Source organism: Centroberyx affinis, unplaced genomic scaffold (assembly GCF_046629955.1).
Source record: "Centroberyx affinis isolate AG114_WGS23_722 - 3 ecotype Tasmania unplaced genomic scaffold, CSIRO-AGI_Caff_v1 ptg001337l_1, whole genome shotgun sequence".
Taxonomy (NCBI): domain Eukaryota; kingdom Metazoa; phylum Chordata; class Actinopteri; order Beryciformes; family Berycidae; genus Centroberyx; species Centroberyx affinis.
Window position 1 is genome coordinate 98458 of NW_027279834.1, and position 20705 is coordinate 119162.

Sequence of the window (20705 nt, forward strand, 5' to 3'; positions counted from 1 at the left end):
GCTCACTATCTCGCTCCTCTTCACAGAAAAATATCTTAAGTTCATCGTTCAATATCAATGTGTGTTAAGTGTCATTTTGTCGAACGAAGTGTCTTTCTGGTATAAACATCTTGAGTTGCATTTTTTTTTTTTTTTTTCAAAATTTGGATGTCTCATTTCGGAACATAAGTATTATGTTTGTAATTTCAGTGGAACTTCGTCTTTCTCTGTGTCTGATCTTTGCTTCAGGTGTACCCATGGCATGCTTCTTTATATTGTAGACTGTATTGGCAGCATATATTGGTGTTTTCATGCATCTGTTTCACATGCGCTTCTGCAAATGATTTTCATGATGATAAATTACTCTCGCGCATAACACCACGGGGGTTTTACAACACACGTATGCGTTGTTTGTAGAAAAGATTAGTCACAGTTGTAGTTTTTCTTTCGTTGTCTCTCTCTTGGAAGTTGTCCTGGAGTTGCCTAGGAGATAGTGACGCTGCCATTCAAACCGCGCAGCATGGCATGTTGGGATACCTTTCACCATCATGGCGGAACAGTTGGACGGCTAACGTTAACGGTTAGCATATTCAACAATTTTTCGGTTTCGTCTATTCAAGGACTTCTACTACAGAGCATACCTATACTGGGACTGCAGCCACAGAGCATAAACTGGGTAATTATGTGCTACAAACGTGACGCTCATGGTGAATGAATTGCCTTGCTTTGTTGAAACGAGCACTGGTAAAATATCTTAAATAGCTAACAGCATGCTAACTTAGCTAACGTTAACCGCGTAGCCAGCCAACGAGTTGGCTATCGACTGCCGCTGAGGCCGCGGCGTGCGGGCAGCATGTCTGGCTTTGTTAACGCAACTTGTAAGTTATCCATCTTGTAGGCATTCAAACAGATTTACGTTTTGTGGAGTCCATGTAAAAATTCCCCAGCCATTGTTGGTTCCGTTAACCTTAGCTAACGTTAGCTAATGTCAACTGCAACTGCACTATGAATGATTTTTTTGCCAGCTGTACGGCATCGCAGGCCGGACAGTGTTTATCTAACGTGTTAACGAACTAGCCATTGTGACTTAAAAGTTTTTGTTTAATTCATCCGTGTAGTTACATGACCCGCTTCTAACCGACTGTACCTGCGGATTGTGGTGTACGAATATAAGTTCATGTCAACTGAACAGAAATTATACTTAAAATTTTAAATGAGACGTAACTAGCCGTAGCAATGAGGACTAGCGTTAGCTAGGAGCGGTAACGCTAGGTACATGGCCTCGCGTTGTCGGTGCTTTAGTATTTTCCGCCAAGTAACTTAGTTATATGGTGGTTAATTATTTCCAGAATAAAGGCTTCCGGTGATTTTGAGTAAACGGTGTGTGATAGCCTAGTGACTTCATTACAATTGTTTGTGGACATCAGTGTTTCTCACAGGTCATCTCTGGTTGTAGCAGCTAGGGGTTTACAACTCTAAAAGTCCATTGGTCGACTAACGACTACTTTTTCTGACCAACGAGTTTTTTCTTAAAATTATTTTTTTGTTACCTTCATAAAGAGAGAATACATATGAGATAGATGTCGCTATCATTTAACATAGCTTTAAAGTGTTTGAGTATTGGTGGGTTACTTATTGTGCTGTGAAATGAGAGGCTACTGCAGGGAAATATTTAGCACAGATTTATAAATTTAGTCTTTACAAGTGCAGTAAAGTGACAAAACATCAGTGGTGGAAGAAGTACTCTGATCCTTTACTTAAGTAAAAGTGCCAGTACAACAATGTAAAAATACTCCATTACAAGTAAAAGTCCTGCATGAAAAATCCTACTTAAGTAAAAGTACATAAGTATTAGCAGCAAAATGTAGTTAATGTATTAAAGTAAAAGTAGTGCTTTGGTCCCTCTGACTGCTATTTTATTATATATGACATCATTAGATTATTAATACTGAAACATCAGTGTGTAAGCTGCATGTTACTGTTGTAGCTGCTGGAGGTGGAGCTAGTTTGAACTACTTTATATACAGTTAGCTAGTTTAGTCCAGTGGTTCCCAACCTAGGGGTCGGGCCCCTCCAAAGGCTCACCAGATAAATCTGAGGGGTCATGAGATGATTAATGGGAGAGGAAAGAAGAAAAAACAAAGTTCTGATACACAAGTCTGTTTTCAGTTTTTGGACTTTTTCTCTAATCTTTGATTTTTGCTGAAATATTGGATCATTTGAACATTTATTGAAATGAAACCATGTGAGGTTTAGAGGGAAAAATCACTATTTGGTGGAGCTGTTAACAACTCATAGACATCTGAAATGTGACCCCGACTACACACTGCTTTTTGTAAGACGTCAAAAGCCAAAAAGGTTGGAAACCACTGGTTTCATCTTTAACAATGTGTTGTATTTTAAAAGCTTGTTATATTATCCATTGTGTCAAATCTCCATCTGAAAAGTAACTAAAGCTGTCAAATAAATGTAGTGGAGTAGAAAGTACAATATTTCCCTCTGAAATGTAGTGGAGTAGAAGTATAAAGTAGCATCAAATGGAAATACTCAAGTAAAGTACAAGTATCTCAAAATTTACTTAAGTACAGTACTTGAGTAAATGTACTTAGTTACTTTCCACCACTGCAAAACATCCAATTCATTTCAAACGTTGTTGTCCCATAACTGAAATTTGGTTTTGCAGGGCTAATGGTAAAATCACAGAATAAAAACACAATGAAAACACCTAACATTAAATCACAATAAAAAACACGTCAACACCCATACAGACAAGCATCAATTTATAAGACTGGATAGGGAGTCAATTACTTGATATAGGGAAACAAAAGGTTGCTCACCAATGTAAAATTGAAAGTTTTTTCACAGGCACAAGACATAATTTCATAATTTAAGCAATCTAATTGCAGTGGGGACAGATGAGATGAGAAAAAAATAAATTGTGTCCCTGGCTGTCTCTATTACTCTCTGTGTTTCTGCATTCAGGAATGCACTCTAAAGTTGCCCCAGGGGGCATCAGTTCAAACAGTTGGCAACACCATTACTCAGAAAAAATAAACCACCAACAAGTCAGCTGATCATGTTGCCAAATTTAGTGTGAATGTAACCAGATGAGCTAACACGGCATGGAACAAATCAAAGTTGGTTTCCGCTGATGTATCAGTTGTGTACAATTCACTGCATCATGGTTAAGCACATCAGATATAACAGTTTTGTCCAGAACCTGGGGGGGGGAGCAAAATGATTGTAAATGCACAAAAGTTATCATGAGCAAAGTGATGTGATGAAATTAACCCAACCAAAGATTATACAGATCTATAGTTCTCTTGCAGCTCCCAGATTTCAATGACTTGAAAGAGTGAATTGGCCCTAAATCCCGTGTGAGCTGTAAACATTATGGTGAATTTGCCTTTGGCAGCGTCAAATTCTTTGCGATCAGAAATTTTTTACCGTCTCCAAGTAGAGATGGGTGACCGGCTATCATAGACACACACTCATTACCACTTCCCACCCCACTTTTTCACATCTTTCAAAATTGTGTACTGGGCGGAGACTGACTGATAACAGTGTGTTTACGCACTCTTTAAACGCAAGGGGAAAAAAGAATCAGTTACTCACTCTCCCACTTAGTAATCTTGTCAGCTTTTGATCTTTGGCTGAGACATTGGGGTTGATTGGTGTTGAGAGACAAACTGTCTTTGCCTGCCAGGCAAACCATTGACTATTTGACCAAAGGAGATAAGTCCCGGTGGTGGTAAACATTGTATACATAAATACATTAGTTTGGGAAATGTATTTGATGGGCCTTTGATGTTATGGTGAACCAAACACTGCTGCTGCATGTTAGCGGCTGTTTAATTAAAATGAGGGCATTTTCAATATAGCACCCTGTAAGAAACAAATGCCCAGAATCCAGTTTATGCTGTATTATTCTCCATTGCTTTAATTACATTATCTTTGTTTTCCTATCCAGAGTGTTTGAGTGAATGGGCAGCACACCAGTGACAAGAAGAGGGGCTTTTAAGTGATCAGTCGCACCTCTGGGACACTGGCATAATGGAATGTGCGGTGGACATTCCCTCAGGTGAGTGATGGATCATTGGGCCCTATGAAATCAGTTTCAATGTTTCCCAAATTCTGCTTTAGATTTTATATTAGATTTTTATATTTTTTTATTGTATTTTATAAAGTCCTATTTAATCACCCACGGATTCAGAGTTGCAGTATAAATTCGGTAACACTTTATAATAACCATCATTAATAAATGGTAAATTGATAGTTAATTAAACTTTAGTTAATAGTTATTTTACTGTTAACAAACAATGAAATGATCATTAATAATGTTTACTAATTATTAGTAATGCTATAATTTATGTTATTTTATCATAATATAAAATCATTTGTTTATAAATTATATATTGTATCATAGCTTTTTACCCTTTTTACCGTCTCTTATCAGCTATGATACAATATATAATTTATAAACAAATTATTTTATATTACACAAACTAATGATAAAATAACATAAATTATAGCATTACTAATAATTAGTAAACACTATTAATGATCATTTCATTGTTTGTTAACAGTAAAATAACTATTAACTAAAGTTTAATTAACTATCAATTTACCATTTATTAATGATGGTTATTATAAAGTGTTACCATAAATTCTTATTGAAAATATGGGTTCACAGGAAATATGTTTGAAAACCACTGTTGTGGAAGGGAGAATGAGACAGTGTTGTTATGGCCTGTCAGAACTGGAGGTACAATAAAGAGGGTTTCCCCCAGGAAAGTAGATAATGGAGGTACTAAGTGTCTCAGAGGGAGGGGGAGAGAGCAGTAGTACGAATAATAATCATAACCAAAGAGCATTGCTAAGTCAAGCAAGGTTGTATAATTGGTATGATGTACAATTTCATATTTGCTAAAGCAGTAGAGGCATCTAAAGCCACCGAAGATGGCTGCATGCTCGATGGGCACGGATGATTCAAATGCATTCTGGTAGTATCAAAACAGAAGGAAATCCCTGCTAAAATATACCAGAAACATAGTCATTTAAAACACATACACACACTGTTGCTGGCTATTTACACATCTCATTTCAATTAAGAAAAAATGCCAGTCCAGAGAGTGTACAGAGGCATTTAAATAAAATAGTACATACTTCTAGATTTTAAAGTTGCCAAGCTACCACTTCCTTATGGCGCTGTGTATTTATGTGGTGATTTAGATTATCCTGCCTTTAATTAGTGCAGGGAACAGGCTCTCTGACTGTGTACCCCGCACAGTCTATAAACCATCCATGTTTCTCTAACTAAAATGATAGTGTGTTAAGCAAAATGGTCAACATTTATCTGTGAGGATTATTATAGTTACATAAGCCTGTCTCATAGGACAAACAATAAAGGCCATCAGATCAAATATTTTGTTCTTGAACAGTGTTTCTCAAGACAAGTACGAGTATTATTTAATATAACTCCAGGGCAAGACTAAATCCATCCAGTTTAAGTGTAGGACTTACAAAAGAACTGCTGCTCTGCTTTGCCAAACACTCATGTAAGCTATAACGCTGGGTTCCCTGTGCAGGTGAGGATGAGGCACTTGAGAGAGATGAAGTGAATGCCAAGGAAGGAAACGAGACGCCCCATAAGAAAAACAAGAAGCACAGAAAACACAAGAGCAAGAAGAAGAAGAGGAGGAGGAAGGGTGAGAAGGAGAGCAGTTCAGAGTCTGGTGCGGAGTCTGATTTAGAACCACCACCTCCACCGAGACCTGTCAGGACCACCAGAGCCAGGTGAGAAGAACTTAAAATTCATCCTGCAGTACACACACACACACACACACACACCTAAGGGCCTGTGTCCAGCAGCGACCTCTTGAGTGCTTGAAGCGCTGGGGCTGAGCGCTTTGGCAGCACCAGGTGAGCGCTGCAGTGATCTCCAAGGATGCCGGCTCTTGGTCCCGTCCCTGCTTCATTCTCATTGGTTGGTAGAACTCTGACGTGACATTGATGAGCGGTGCGCTTAAGACAAAGTTGAAATTGTTTCAACAGGTCCAGCGTTCACGGTGCTAAAAAGGTGAGGTACCTGTTTTGGGTCGTAAGCGCTGAAAGCGCAACTTTTCCATAGGAAATAATGAAAAAACAGCACCATGGCTTTTTTCACAGGTCTTTGGTGGACACGGCCCTTTATTGATCAATATGAGTAAGTTGGGGCTGCTTTCTCTCAAAATCTGTCTTTTGAGATGCTCTGGGAAACCAGACGTTATCTCTTTCCAAAGGCTGTATATGTTATTAGGAATAAAAACAACAAGGGTCACAACATAATTGGTTTGTCTTTGCCTTTTTAGCTTTTATTGCATCGCCCTCGAGTATGTTTTCACACTTGTTTAAATGTGGCTTGGCACCCTGTCTAAACAGAAATGTGATACACATGTGTTCTGTCAGCATTGGGGATTTTAATTTCCACATATAAATGGGGACATGGCTGCTAGGGTTGGGCGATAGGACGAATATATCGGCGATTGGCTGAGTCCATCGCTGGTTGATTTTTTTGGGCGATTTTTGTCATTTTATTTTGCTAATTTAATGGTCTAATGTAATGGTAAATAATTAACCTGTAAAGTGCAATTCAAAGCATGCGCGAATAGGAACTGGCAGTTGGAGTTGGGCCATATTAGGCACGTTCTTGTTGCACTGATTTCCGACGAGTCTTTCACAAAACAGGGCAGTGAGTGACTAAATGACAATTAAGCCGTCTTTAGTGGTTGCTGTCCGATCGATTGATGCTGAAAAGCAACGTCAATTCATAAATCATATTTGAGAACTAGACCAAAAGCTGTATGTGCAGTTGTGCACCCTGATCATTTACTAGCATAATATGTTATCCCCACCTGTTTGTTCATTTGGAGGCTGCAAGCGGAGGCGTCCTTCATCTGACGCCATCAGACTCTTTTTCAAATGGTGTCAGACAGCTGTTCAATCTTTTGCCGGTACTACTCGTTTGCAAAGACGGCAAATAACTTCATTTAGGTCCTTTGGCTTGCCAGTTTCGTCCGGTTTAAAACCAAAATAATCCCAAATAGGGGATTTTGTATTCTTTTTGGCAACAAGCTCTTCCATGATTGTTCGCTGAAGACGGTGTGTGGGGAGTGGGGGACTCCCCTGCCCCCTGCGTGCGGCACACACACCTGCGCAAATATATCGGCAATTGCCGGTTGATGGGCTGACGGTGGCCGGTTGGAAAATTTTAACATATCGCCCAACCCTAATGGCTGCTAGGGATGTTAATGATTAATTGACGATCGATTAATCACCGTTAACAATTTGATCGATCAAGCATATATTAATCGATAATGTACGTTATGTGCTATTTCTAATTTTTTTGGAAATGATTTACCGCCACAGGGGCGCAATTTAACTTTCACTGCCTATACAGAGGAAGAAGAAAGCCAAGCAAGCGGACGGAAGCATTACACCTGAAAAGACAACAGTGTTCATTGTAAACATTGTAATACAAAGTTGAAATACAGCACCACTACAAGCACAATGAAAGAGAATGCATTCCCCCTGCTGGCGAAGGTGGCGCAACACTATTTGTGCCTCCCGACCTGGGACAGCTGTTCCCCCGGAGCGTGTGTTTCAGCGGATGGACTGACTGTCACCAGGCTGCGCACTGGACTCATCCCTGACCACGTAGATACGCTCTTATTCTTAAATAAACCAGTAGATTGCCGTGTCATTGTTTCCAATACATAAACTGTGGCAGCGCCACAATATCGGCACGGCCGGCACAACATAAAAAGTTAATCAATCTATAGAAATTGATCTAAATCGCTCTGTAATGCGTCTAATGTGTGCATCACGTCATTGTCTGTCATTTGGCGATGCGGTAGCTCTGTACTCAACCTGACAGTCCGTCTCCCGTTCTGAAAACGTTCGTAAAAAAATATAAAATTTCACAACACACTCGCATGTGTTGTAACGGTAAAGAGTTACTTGATACTTTTCAATCGGACAATTCTAACGCTGCTCAACACTCAGAAAGTTAACATGAGTGCAGTGCAGAGACTTCATTGCATATTCCGCCAGTTGGGTTCCGTTGGACACAATGTAAAGACAATTTAAAGTATTTAACCCTAAAGAAAGTACATTTTCAGCCTGTGGGAAACACTGACGTCCGTTGTCGGGGGTCCCTACTCTTTTGAAGTAGGCTTGGTTGAGTAGGCCTAAAGACAGGTGTAAAAACACACATTTTCTATTTTCTATGTCAAAAGCTGTTTTTTTACATAATGATCCAATGACCAATCGATTAATTGGTCATTAACGTGACAGATGATCGATTAAGGAAATGTCTGAAAATTTGCATCCCTAATGGCTGCCCATATTGTGTTGTGAGAATATTTTTCCCCTGTGTTTTTAGTGCCAGACTGGCGGCAGCCTCAGGGGCTGGAGACCAAGATGGGCCTAAGGAGGAGGGTAAAAGGGATGGGATTACAGGTAGGAGGAGACTCGCACACACAAACCACTTAGATTTTGTCTGCAAGTGATGAATGAATGAATTCCACTTTGGTATTTTAAAAATGTTTTCCCCTCCTCTCAGATCGTGTGGACACAGAGGGAGATGCAAAATCCAAAAAACACAAAAGGCATGCTGCCAAGAAGAAGAAAAAGAAGAGGAAGAAAGATGAAAAGCAAGACAAGAAATCCCCATCTCGCTCTCCATCTGAAAGCAGCTCAGCCTCAGGCTCTGAGTCTGAGGGGGAAGGGGGGAAAGGGGCGGGAGATGGCAAATATTCCCCAGCAGCAGCATCTGACCTGCAAGAACCAGTATCCAAACTGGGGCCCAAAAGCAAACGAGGGGAGGAGAAGGGGGTTCCCATCCTCACCCAGAAACCTGAATCACTGTCTGTAAAGAGAGAGGAGACATCCGATATCGACATCTCCCCATCTGGAGGGAAGGGCAGTAACAACAATGGGTCGGTGAAGGACATGAGGTCGCCCTCTGCTGGCCGGGAGGAGATGGCACAGGCAGCAGTGGTTAAGGTTAAGGCGGAGGGTAACCACGGAGACGGCGGGTTCAGCCATGCCCAGGAACTCCCTGACATCATCCCCAAACAGGAAGGTACTGCCCCACGAGACGACCCTGGCCTGAAAGATCAGGCCAACACAGTTCAGAGGGCAAAGATCAAGGAGCGAGATCCATCCAGGTCCAGGTCTCGTTCCCCGTCGAGGGGCTTAGGCATCAAGAGGTCTGGGTCGAGCCGGTCGCCAACACCCAGTCCCACTAGGCGGCAGTCTGGTGGTCCAACAGCAACAGCAATCAAAGAACGGTCAAGAACCCATTCCAGATCAGCCTCAAAGGGAAAAGGGTCTATATCACCCCTGAAGAGCAGGCGGCTGTCCCGCTCTCTGTCCCACTCCCCGTCTCCCAAGTTCGGGAGGAAGTCCCTCTCCCAGTCGCCCAAGTCTCCCAAAAGACCTAGCCGTCAGTCCCGGTCCACCTCGCGCTCCCTCACCCCCAAGAGGAAGAAGTCCAAGTCTCCTAGGAGGCCCAAACACCAGTCTACATCTCCTAAACGGCGGAGGAGTTCCTTATCTGTTTCCCCCAAGCGACGCCGCAATTCTCCCTCTCCGAAGAGGAAGCTGTCCAGATCCCCTAAACGTGGTCGCAGGTCCCCCTCCCTCTCTCGCTCTCCAAGGAGAAGTCGAAGGTCAGAGTCACGATCTCGTGGCGGCACCAGGCGCTCCAGGACCCGCTCGCCTAGACGTGGTGCAGTTGGCAGACGTTCGCGGTCACGTTCTCCCAAAGTCCGTCGCTCTCGCTCTAGATCCAGACGCCCACTTCGCCGATCCTGGTCGCGGTCACCGGCGCGGCGTGGAGGAGGCAGGCGCTCCAGAAGTCGCTCTCTGTCTCGTCGCAGGAGGTCCCCACCCCCCAGGACCCGCCGCTCACGTTCCCGTTCGATCCGCAGGGCCAGGCGGACTCGGTCACGTTCCATTGTAATCCTTAGGCGCAACCGCCGCTCCAGATCCAGGAGTCCACGCAAACGGACCAAATCCAGAACCCCTCCCTCCCGCCGGCGGTCCAAATCCAGATCTCCGGTTAGAAGGCGCTCTCGGTCCCCTGCCAGGAGAAATCGTTCACCGCCAAGGTCCAGTAGACGCTCCAAGTCTCGCTCGTTGTCTCGCCGCTACCGGTCTAAGTCACACTCGCCACTGCCTGGCAGGAAGAGGTCCAAATCTCCCAGGAAGAGCGGAAAGAGGTCAAAGTCTAAATCAGCCTCCCCTGCCATAAACAGATCTAGGTCTGGGTCCAGGTCTGGGTCAAGTGACAGGGGGTCTGACAGCGCCTCCCCAGCCGGCTCCACATCCTCTTCTCCTGTTAAAGAGCAGAAGCCCCCCATCTCTCCCAAGGCAGAGCAGACTGCCAGTGTGAAGGCAGCAGGGGAGAGTGGAGCAGTTTCAGCTGCAGCAGCAGGTCAGACCTGCTCTTTCATTTTTTTCATTTTAAACATTCTACAATTGATTTTGTTCGTAAAGTTATTATTATGCCATTTCTACTTAATTGCTTAGTGTCAATCTGCACAGTGCCCTTTTGAACTCCTGATGCTGCAAGCGTGTGACATGCACCAGTGCCTGTTGATGCTCCCTATTTATTCTTTTTAATAAGCAGTGTATATTTCTATAACAAGTGCTTTTTATCTAGTACAGAATCCCAAAGGTGGCCATTCCCATGAGTACATCATCACTAATATTTCTTAAGTGTTCCTCCTTATTAGTGAAATGGCCTAACATGTCTTGGCGTAGTGTCTTTCTCAAACCTTTTAGTGAAAGCAGCTCTGCCTCGAAGCTCAGAACACTATCTCTATTCTTCCAAACTGACTATATTTCTATTTTCAAAATTATGCCTCAAACCTAATCCTTTTAAATTGGATTTTAGCACTAAAGGCTCCACATCCCATAGATAAATAGGCCACTTTCTCATCCTTTTTCCTTGAATGTATATGCTTTTGCACACTGCCCTTGGGTATCTCAAAACCTATTATTTTACCACCATGTATGTATTGTGAAGAATGTATTGTGATCATTAAAGTTCAGTTTTGTACCTTACAGGCCCGTGGAAACCCCTGCCCTTAGCCGGCGCTCCCAGCCCCCAGCCTGCAGCGTCCGACTCAGCTGGGAGCTCCTCAGCTCAGCCGCAGGACCAGCCTGTGTCCCCTGCTCCCAACCACCACCAGAAGCAGAGGGAGGGTGCCGGCAGCCCAGCCAGCTCTTCTGATGAACAAGAGGTTTCCAGGTCCAGGTCTGGTTCCTCTGAGCCCGAGCCCGGGACCGGGCCCGATGAGTCAGATGGTTCAGATGGCTCTGATGAGGAAGGGGATTCTTCCTCCCCTGTTAAAACGGCAACTAAACGCCAGCGCAGCTCCTCTAGGTCACCCTCCCAAGGCCAACAGAAGAAGCAGCTCTCCAAGTCGCGTTCCCCTGCAACCCGCAGGAAGCTGTCACGCTCTACTTCCTCTCCTCGACGATCCACGTCTAAGTCGGTGTCCAGGAGGAAGCAATCCAGGTTTGTGGTGTATGTGTGTGTATGTGTACCAATGCTACCTCATGAATGCGTGTGTAATTCCGACAGATTTAGGCAAATAGGTTTTTGTTCTATTTGTTACAGTCTGGCTCCTAGATTTATGGTGGAGCTGTTTAGTCGGAAGCCAATCTCGGAACCCATCGTCTATCGGTCTGATGACGATTAGACTCTGGGGGCGACGGCCAATATTTTGTTCAATATAATCATCGTCAGACCGATAGACGATGGGTTCCGAGATTGGTCAGGAGCAAACTCAAACATAGTTCAGTCCCTTTTGATCCTTCACAATCAAATATTTTTTTTAAGAAAATGAATTGCTAAAAATCGGCTATGTCACAGAAAAATGGGGAAGTCACGCAATTATTATAAAAGTGATCCAAGTGCCTGTTTCTACCTCTACATGTCACTGAGGGACAGTTAAGCTTTTATCCACTTGTCTCTGAGTCTGGCTAACAGCTTGAGTTCCCCATCTTTTCACCACCCATAGAGCAACCAAATCAAAATGAAGGAAATATCTGCAGGATAGAGTGCAATTTTGTAGCTGATATGTTTTTTCAAAGTTTTATATTTAGTTTTCCTTTTTCTTGGCTGAGGTAGCAGTCAAAGTCGAATAATCTATAGGTTAAACAAATACTACATTTCCATGTTTGTGACTATATCCTATTAATTTTGTAATGTAGCTGTACTTTTGTTTTTGCACATTTGATTTACTCCTATTTGCTCTATTTTTCCCATTTTAAAAGCTACATCCCTATGATCATTTTTCATGTCTCCTTACCATGGTACATGGTATGCGGTACATTATGTTGTCATGGCGTCATCTGTCTGTGTGTGTAGAGACATTCTTGTGAATGGATATTACAGTGTAGACATTTTATGAATTCTCCTGTCATTCTCCTTTCCTCAGGTCAAAGTCTCCAGTGAAGAAGAGAGAATCTGTCTCTCCATCAGAGAGGAAGAAGCGGCGGTCCAAATCCCGGAGTCCCGCTCGCCGCCGGCGGTCCAGTCGCTCGCGCTCCAATACACGGCGAAGGCGGTCACACTCGCGAACCAGGGTCCGACGGTCTAAGTCCCGTTCTCCTGCTCGCAAGAGGCGATCCCGCTCACCCGCCGCCCGGGGGAGGAAGAGGTCCAAGTCCACAGACAGGAACAAGCGATCTAAGAGCCGCTCTACAGGCAGGAGGAAGAGGTCCAGGTCGGGAGACAGGAGCAAGCGATCCAGATCTCGTTCCCCAGACCGCAGGCGCAGGTCTAGGTCGAGGGGCCGAGGGCGGCGGCCAGTTTTCCGCAGTCGTTCGTTCGACAGGCGAGACAGATGGAAGAGGGAACCCAGCCACTCTCCGGTTCTTATTCTCCGAAAGCAGCGCCGCTCAGGGTCCCGGACACGACGCAGCACCAGCAAGACACCGCCACGGCTCACCGAGCTGGGTAAAACATCTTTAGAGTAACTATGCTACTGTAAATGGTACTGTTACTAATGTTAGATTGTTATGGCTTGTTTCATTTTCAGGCAGATACCCCCAGTGACTATCTAAGCTAATGGCAGGATTATTGTTGACAGTAATTACATAACATCTTCATTCACCTGTACGCCAGGTCTAAGTATTGTGATTTGCATTTGTTTTTTTTGTTTAGATTTTACATTCAATGTTGATTCCAGTTTAGTTTAGTTGGCACATCTTGGCACAAACACATACACAGTTAACTTAAATTGGTCTTTAAACCATGTTTAGTGTTTGTTTTTTAACAAATTTGTCCCCTTTTCTCCCCGTCTCTCCTCTTTCTGCCCTATTCACTCTTCTCCCTTGTTCCTCTGGCTCCACCGCTCTTGCTTAATCTTGCTTTTTTCCCCTCTCAATCTACCCTCCCATCTCCAACTTGTTTGCTATTTGCTTCCTCTCCTACATTACCCCTCCCTTTGTCTCTCTTCCTCCCTCTTCCTTCCTTTCCTTTCCTCAGACAAGGACCAGTTACTGGAGATAGCCAAGGCCAATGCTGCTGCCATGTGCGCTAAGGCCGGGGTGCCCATCCCAGAGAGCCTTCGGCCCAAAGCCATCCTCCAGCTCCCTTTACCCACTCCGTCGCCTGCCCCCCTCTCCCTGCCCCTACCTTTACCTCTCCCAATGGGCATGGGGATGCCCAACATGCCTAATATGCCCAACATGCCCAATATGCCCAACATGGGGCCAATGGGGATACCCAATATTCCAGGAATGCCCAACATGTCAAATATCACCATGAGCGCCGCTATGGCAAGTATGACCGCAGCTACCATGACGGCTGCCCTGACCAACATGGGCGCCCTGGCCGCCATGCCCCCCCTGGCCCCACTCCCTACTATCACCAACAAGCCCCCTCCTTGCCTCGCTCCCCCGACCCCAACCCTTAACCTGGACCACATAGAGGAAGTGAAGAGGAAGGTCACTCAGCAGGCTAACATCCATACCATCAAGGAACTTACTGAGGTAAAAGGAAGCATCCGGGGAGATGGGATTGTGTTCATGCTTGTTTTTGTGTGAGAATGTTTGTATGTGCATGCGAGTGAGAGAGAAAAAGAATCTGAAAGAATGTTTACGTGTGGGTGGGTGGGCGAGGGTGCATCTCATCAATAGACATATGTGAATACCTGTGTTGTGTGCCAGCTTACTAATGTGTGTTTTTGTGTGTGCTTTTGTAGAAGTGTAAGATGATTGCAAACAGCAAGGAGGAGATGGCCATTGCCAAACCCCATGTCTCAGATGATGAGAGCTAGAACCTCCACGCCCTCACGGTAAAATCGCCAACCTTCATTGATCTGTCTAACCATTCAGCCATCCTTCCCATCCCTTTGTCTGCCTGTCTACTTACCTTTATATTGGTGCTGCATTCTTATCACTTCATTCAGTTGAGGATGTTGGGTTTCTTAAAATTCTAATCCTGAGAAACTTTTGGCATGCCAAGGTGCTTATTTCCAGCCTTGGTAAACTAATATTTGAGGATGGTCTACCAACTGAAATACATGTTTTATTTACATTTGTACATTGATTGAATTGATCTGAGCCCTATGCTTGCATGTGAAAGAAATTTGTCAATAATAGCATGAAAAAATACTAGGGCTGTCCCGAATACCATTTTTTGGGCTTCGGAGCTTCGGTAGTAATCAACAGCGAATATTCGAAGCTTCGGCCGCAGCGGGGGGGGGGGGTTTAAGAGTCACGCACCTTCAAACTGCTTGGCTTTCCATACACGGGTAACAGTTCACCCGACAAAGTTCACACATAGTCACAGTTCCTCCTCACAGAAACACAGCGCTGAAAACATACTTAACATACATATAACTTCAATTAATAGCCAGAGAGAGAGAGAGAGAGAGAGAGAGAGAGAGATGGTCGAGCGAGCTAGAGAGAGAGAGAGAGAGAGAGAGAGAGAGAGAGAGAGAAAGATGGTCGAGCGAGCTAGAGAGAGAGAGAGATGGTCGAGCGAGCTAGAGGGAGAGAGAGAGAGATGGTCGAGCGAGCTAGAGAGAGAGAGAGAGATGGTCGAGTGAGCTAGAGAGAGAGAGAGATGGTCGAGCGAGCTAGAAAGTGAATGAAGAGAGGGAGCGGTAACAGCGAGAAAGGCCGTTGAATAAGAGAATTAAAACGTTATTTTCTGATTGTTTCACAGCGATTACGTTCTAAAGCGCAGAGAGAGACAGAGAGAGGGAGAGCCCCGTATCAAAATATCGGTAGCCTACCTTAGAAAAAAGATTTTTTTTTTTAAAAAGATCAATGGAGAAATGTCCTGCTGCTGCTTCTCCTGAGTTTTGTTCAGCAAATTTGAAACTGATCGCTTGAATTTCAGGTCGTACTTTTTTCTCTGTGCCACCATGGCGATCAGCAAATGTGACTGACATTTGAATGCAAGTAAAAAAAAAAAGAAACTGCTTCGTAGCGTCAATGTCAACCGGTTTACGGATTACATTTAAAAAAAAGAATATCCGAATCCCAAAATTGAAAACCTAATACCTACCCAGCGAACGAATATCGGAATGGTCGAATATTCGGGTCCAGCCCTAAAAAATACTGAACAAAAATATAAACGCAACACTTTTGTTTTTGCTCCCATTTTTCATGAGTTGAAATAAAAGATCTAAGACTTTTTCTATGCACACAAAAGGCTTATTTCTCTCACATTTTGTTCACAAATTTGTTTAAATCCGTGTTAGTGAGCACTTCTCCTTTGCCAAGATAATCCATCCACCTGATAGGTGTTGCATATCAAGATGCTGATTAAACAGCATGATTATTGCACAGGTGTGCCTTGGGCTGTTCACAATAAAAGGCCACTCCAGAGAAATAAGCCTTTTGTGTGCATAGAAAAAGTCTTAGATCTTTTATTTCAACTCATGAAAAATGGGAGCAAAAACAAGTGTTGCGTTTATATTTTTGTTCAGTGTAAGTGCTTAGTTTTCTCTGTAGTCCTGCCCCTTGGCCCAGTACTCTTTCTCCCTTACTTTATCTCTCCATTCCTCCATCCGTACGTCTTTCAGTCCATCATTTAAGTGATGATTGATTAACCACTGACCACACCAAAATACAATCAGTCTTTTCATTCTAGGGATGCACCGATGCCTGCTGCAAATTGGCTCATATTTTTTACGGCATACGTTCAACCACTTTCCTGATCCACAATTGAAACTTTGTTGTAATCGAGCAGTTGAAACAGTGAGCTGATCACTGATTACCTCTTTATAATGTTTATCGGCCACCAATTATGATTGGCCGATCGATTGGTGCATCCCTAATTCATTCTTTGATTGATTATTATTTCAGCTTTTATCCTTGTGTCCAATTCTCATTTAAATGTTAATCTTTTTAAAGGGCTACAATGAATTTCCAATTTTTGGAGTTTGGTCCATTGGTCACTTTACCCAGTGTCTGACGAGAGGATTGATACCAAAATCATCTTTGTGTCTTTAGTTCTGTCTGGTGCACATGCTAACGCTTTAGCATACAGTATGTTAGGTAATTGTAGGTTAATAGCATTATCCAAAGTGTGAAAATAAACCTTTTAGTATTCCAAAGTTGGTATTGTTTTTCTATTCTATGGCCTGTAGATTCATAACTTCTGAAAACAAAGTTGCACGCAAAGTCTTCGGGAAGGGAGGTCTTCTGCCATTGAACGTGCATTGTTTTTCTGCAATTTTATGTCCATTTTACCAATCCCCTAAACAAGCATGGCAGGTATAGACATGCACCATTAAAAATAACTAACCATCCTGCCCACAAGTTCTCATGTTTTCTCTTTTACAATAATGTTAGTCGACAACTATTACTGTATGCTAAAACGTTAGCATGCCCACCAGACAGATCCATCTTCTGGAGGCACAGAGGTGATTTTGGTGACAATTGTCTCATCAGATATTGGGTAAGGTGACCAATGGGCCAAACACCCAAAAATGTGGAATAGACCTTTAACCATCCACCCACCATTTGCTTTGTACTTGTGCAGTATTCTTGTGATTATTCCTTCCCTCAGTCCTATTTGATAAAAAAGGGGGATGCCATCTGTCTTCACCCCATCTCACCTGATCCTCTGGTTATTACATACAGACAGTACAAAGTCAGATGTTACTGTATTTCATCCAAACCGATGAGACAGAAAGTGAGAACAAGATAGATGTGTGTTTTTTCTGTCTTTTTCTGTATACAGCATCTCCCCCTACTGGACTTGAGGAAAAACAAAAACCTTTACTGGAGGACTTACCCTTCCCACAGTTCCCTGGGGCAGCCAGGTCACCTGACTGAGCCTCTTAAATCACCAAGAAGAAGAGCGCCCTAGTTGTCATGGTTACAATACAGGAGCACCGGCACCAGCCACTGCCCCACTTAGCTCTCCCTCTGTGTGTGTGTGTGTGTGTGTGAGAGAGAGAGAGTGAGAGAGAGACTGGGAGATTGTGACCTGTGATACCACTGAGGAAACTGGGCACACTGACTTGTGTGCACAGTAGCTTGACTGTATAATGAATGTGAGTCTGTGCGAGTGTGTGTGTACATAGTGACTTTAAACACCAACCCCTCAGTATTGCTGCTCACACAAGCAGTCACTGTGGGTGAACGACTGAAGAGGAAACAAACCAAACAAACTAGTGGCGCAAGTGCTTTTGTAAAAGATTAGTTTCTCTAAATATGTTGTACTTTTATGCTTTCTTATGGATTGTGTTGAGTGGCGACTGCTTCCTCGCCCCCCTCTATTCCCATGGCTATCTCTAGCCCCTGGTTTTTCAAACAAATAATTCACAGGCTAACTTTTGGTGGATCCTCGCATGACAAGAAAAGTTATTTGTTTTCACAAGCCTGGATCTCCAGAGCAAAAGAATGACCATACATTTTGGATCCTGGGATGGAACGGGGTAAGAGTTCCTGGTGTGACCATTTTGAAGGAAGGAAATAACTGAATATATTGTTGACAGGGAGAGGGGAAAGTTTGAATTTGGGTTAGGACAAAGATTTACATCTCCATTCACAAAACATAGCTGTAATTGAATTAGTACTGCCCTGGGTGTGGTTTTCCGTCTTAAATAGCACCAAGCTAATCTTTGTTTCTGTCCTATTCTTACGGTTTAGTTTTTTTTGGATTTCTCCAAATTTGGTTCTTTAGTGATTCTCTTAGTTTGTCTTTCACCAAAATGATTGCCTGCATGTAACTCTAAATGGATATTTTATCAGCTACACTTAAAAACACCTAATACGGTATGCAGATTGATAATTTCATAGGTAATTGCTGAAATCGTCATTTTCTCAACAATTTAGAACTTAAAGCCAATGCTGAAAAATTCTCCAACTTGCAAAGCTGCAGCGTCCGTAAAGGTTTTCGTTTGTCATCTGGGTTTGACTTTATGAGAAAATAGCATGTGAATGCGATGCTGTTTAGCAGCTAATTTGGAAGTGCCGGGTGTCGGACCGTGCCACCAGCACATGAACACAGCATAGTGGTTATGGCTAAAAACACAATTATATTTGTCTAATGGTGGAAATCCCCCAGATCTGGATCTGGATCTGGATCTCATGGATCAAAAGTGATCCATGAGACACCAAATTTCAGCTGAATCATTTGTATTTTTATTTGTTAGATATTTTGCTAATTAATACATGTAGACCCGGTTCTGATGCGAGTGAATACACAGTATAAACAGTCAACCTGCATATTTTTAAACATATTTTAGAGACATGTTTGCCATTCTATTATGTTGCTTAAATTGTTAAAACTTAATTTCCCATGTTGACTTGTTTTTGAGAGGCACACATAACGGAGCATCATTTCTGTAGTGATTGCCTCGGAGTGCAAATTAACAAGATTACTTGTTGTGGCAGTTACAGAGTTAAGTGTATACAGTTGAGTACGTCTCCAGCTGTGACGAGTGTCTACAAGTTTTGTTCGCAATATGCAATGTGACGCATGTATTGTGTATTGGACAATCAAGATGCTTTGTGGGAAACCAGCCCTTATCTGTTAATAGGATTAATGGTCAAGTCACATGGCCACCCAGGTTTAGCCATAACTCGAGGATAACTAGTCTCAGGTTCCCATTCGTCTTTCAAGACACTTTAATGATTCGGTTCGGTTTTGTTTGCTTTTGTAGTGTGAAAGAACCATAACCACGTAAAATGTATGCACCTTGCTGTATTTGAATCTACGTTTAGTTCCTAAAGCATTACAGTACCAGTTTAGTTTTGGTCCCATGAAACATGGAGATGAACTTGGCACTAAAGGTGACACATGGGCAACTTTTTAAGAGAGTGGAGATGGGCAGTAATGCCTTTAACCTAGGTGGCAAATGGGAGAGAATTGTTACGGATAACAGGATGCGTAATACGGAAAACAAAAGTATAATGAATAGCCCTTTTCATAATCGCTGACAAAATTCCTATACACTTTACCTCTAAATGTTGCTAGCCTGGCCTGCATTAGGTCTTTTGTGTGAACTGTGTCTGGGTAATCAGGATTCTAGTTTCACCAGAAGGATTTTCCCCCCCCATTGGACTACTGTAGAACAAAGATGACCTTGGTGCTTTTGGGAAACCTGGCAGGGATGAGATATTTCAGGTTTTTTAAGAATTTTTGGACTCAGAACTCCCCTTCATTTCCAGTGGAGATTCTGATTTTCCTGGTTCCCATCTCACAATATTCCCTGCCTTTCTGTGTTGTCCTCCCATCCCTGCCCGGCCCAGGGCTGTATAACTGTGGAAGATAATCTGTGAAGGTTTTGTCAAACTCTGTACCTATAGTGATTCTGTACCTATAGTGTTTAACTGTTGAATCGAATCCCTGAGGTAATCTTTAGCTATTTTAATGACAGAAAAAAAGAAAATGCATTTTAGGATTCATTTTTTGGTCAATTGACATGGCTTGCTTTGTACATAAATGTGTTGATGATTATTAAAAACCTTCAAAATGATGTATCATTTAAGTGTTTCCTTAATTGTGTGTTGTGTTCACTTAAGTAGTACTTACTATAACTATATACTGTGGATTTATGTCATAAAGACTGCTAGCCTAAAATGGGAGAAAACTTGAATTTAGGTTGGTTTACCCTTCATGACATCCCTGATTATGATACACTACTAGTATTAGGTGAGTGGATCCTGTTTGTTTTTCTAACCTATTCCTATCTCTATGCATTACACATTATCTCTGAACTGTCGTTGCAGTCATTTCTGTCTGTTAGCCTTTAATTGAGTGATATGAAGAATCTTTTGATGTTGGCTGATAAAGGTATGGGATTAACAGGTTACATATAATGGCATTACAGTGAATTTATTACAAAAATAAAATGTAAATATAGTCACTGAAAATGAAACTAAGATTTTACTAAAACATGGTAAGTCTTACCATATATTTTGATTTGGATTTTTTCATGTTTTGATATTAGTGTTTTGAATGTCTCTTACCAGGTAAGAGACATTCAAAACACTAATCAAATGAAAATATGCAAACTGAAACTCATTTAATTCTCCACAGAATGAATTAAGAACTAAATTAGACATCATTTTGTTGGATTAATCTAATAGATTAAGGTAATTACATTTTCAAACAGGTAATCAATAATCTGTATTGAATTTCATTTTAATAGTGTTCTTTCCAACCCTCAACCCCAATTGAAAGAATGAACAAAGTA

At 42.6% G+C, this 20705-nt stretch overlaps 1 protein-coding gene across 1 annotated transcript; it reads left to right on the plus strand.

Annotated features, from left to right (window-relative positions):
- The first annotated feature begins 516 nt into the window (after positions 1-516).
- Positions 517-19970, plus strand: sona (SON DNA and RNA binding protein a). Its single transcript, XM_071525787.1, has 10 exons — positions 517-655; positions 3950-4060; positions 5568-5775; positions 8402-8478; positions 8582-10459; positions 11095-11548; positions 12474-12994; positions 13526-14031; positions 14244-14336; positions 17240-19970. Exons 2-9 carry the CDS (start codon positions 4033-4035, stop codon positions 14316-14318), a joined length of 3747 nt encoding a protein of 1248 aa, XP_071381888.1. The 5' UTR covers positions 517-655; positions 3950-4032; the 3' UTR covers positions 14319-14336; positions 17240-19970.
- The last annotated feature ends 735 nt before the right edge of the window (positions 19971-20705 follow it).

What these genes read in the sequence shown, in the direction of transcription:
- sona (XM_071525787.1), top strand. Translation starts at nt 4,033, where the DNA reads ATGGAATGTGCGGTGGACATTCCCTCAG. An exon ending in GTCAGGACCACCAGAGCCAG is followed by an intron (nt 5,776 to 8,401) that starts GTGAGAAGAACT and finishes CTGTGTTTTTAG; the next exon opens with TGCCAGACTGGCGGCAGCCT. An exon ending in TAAAAGGGATGGGATTACAG is followed by an intron (nt 8,479 to 8,581) that starts GTAGGAGGAGAC and finishes CCCTCCTCTCAG; the next exon opens with ATCGTGTGGACACAGAGGGA.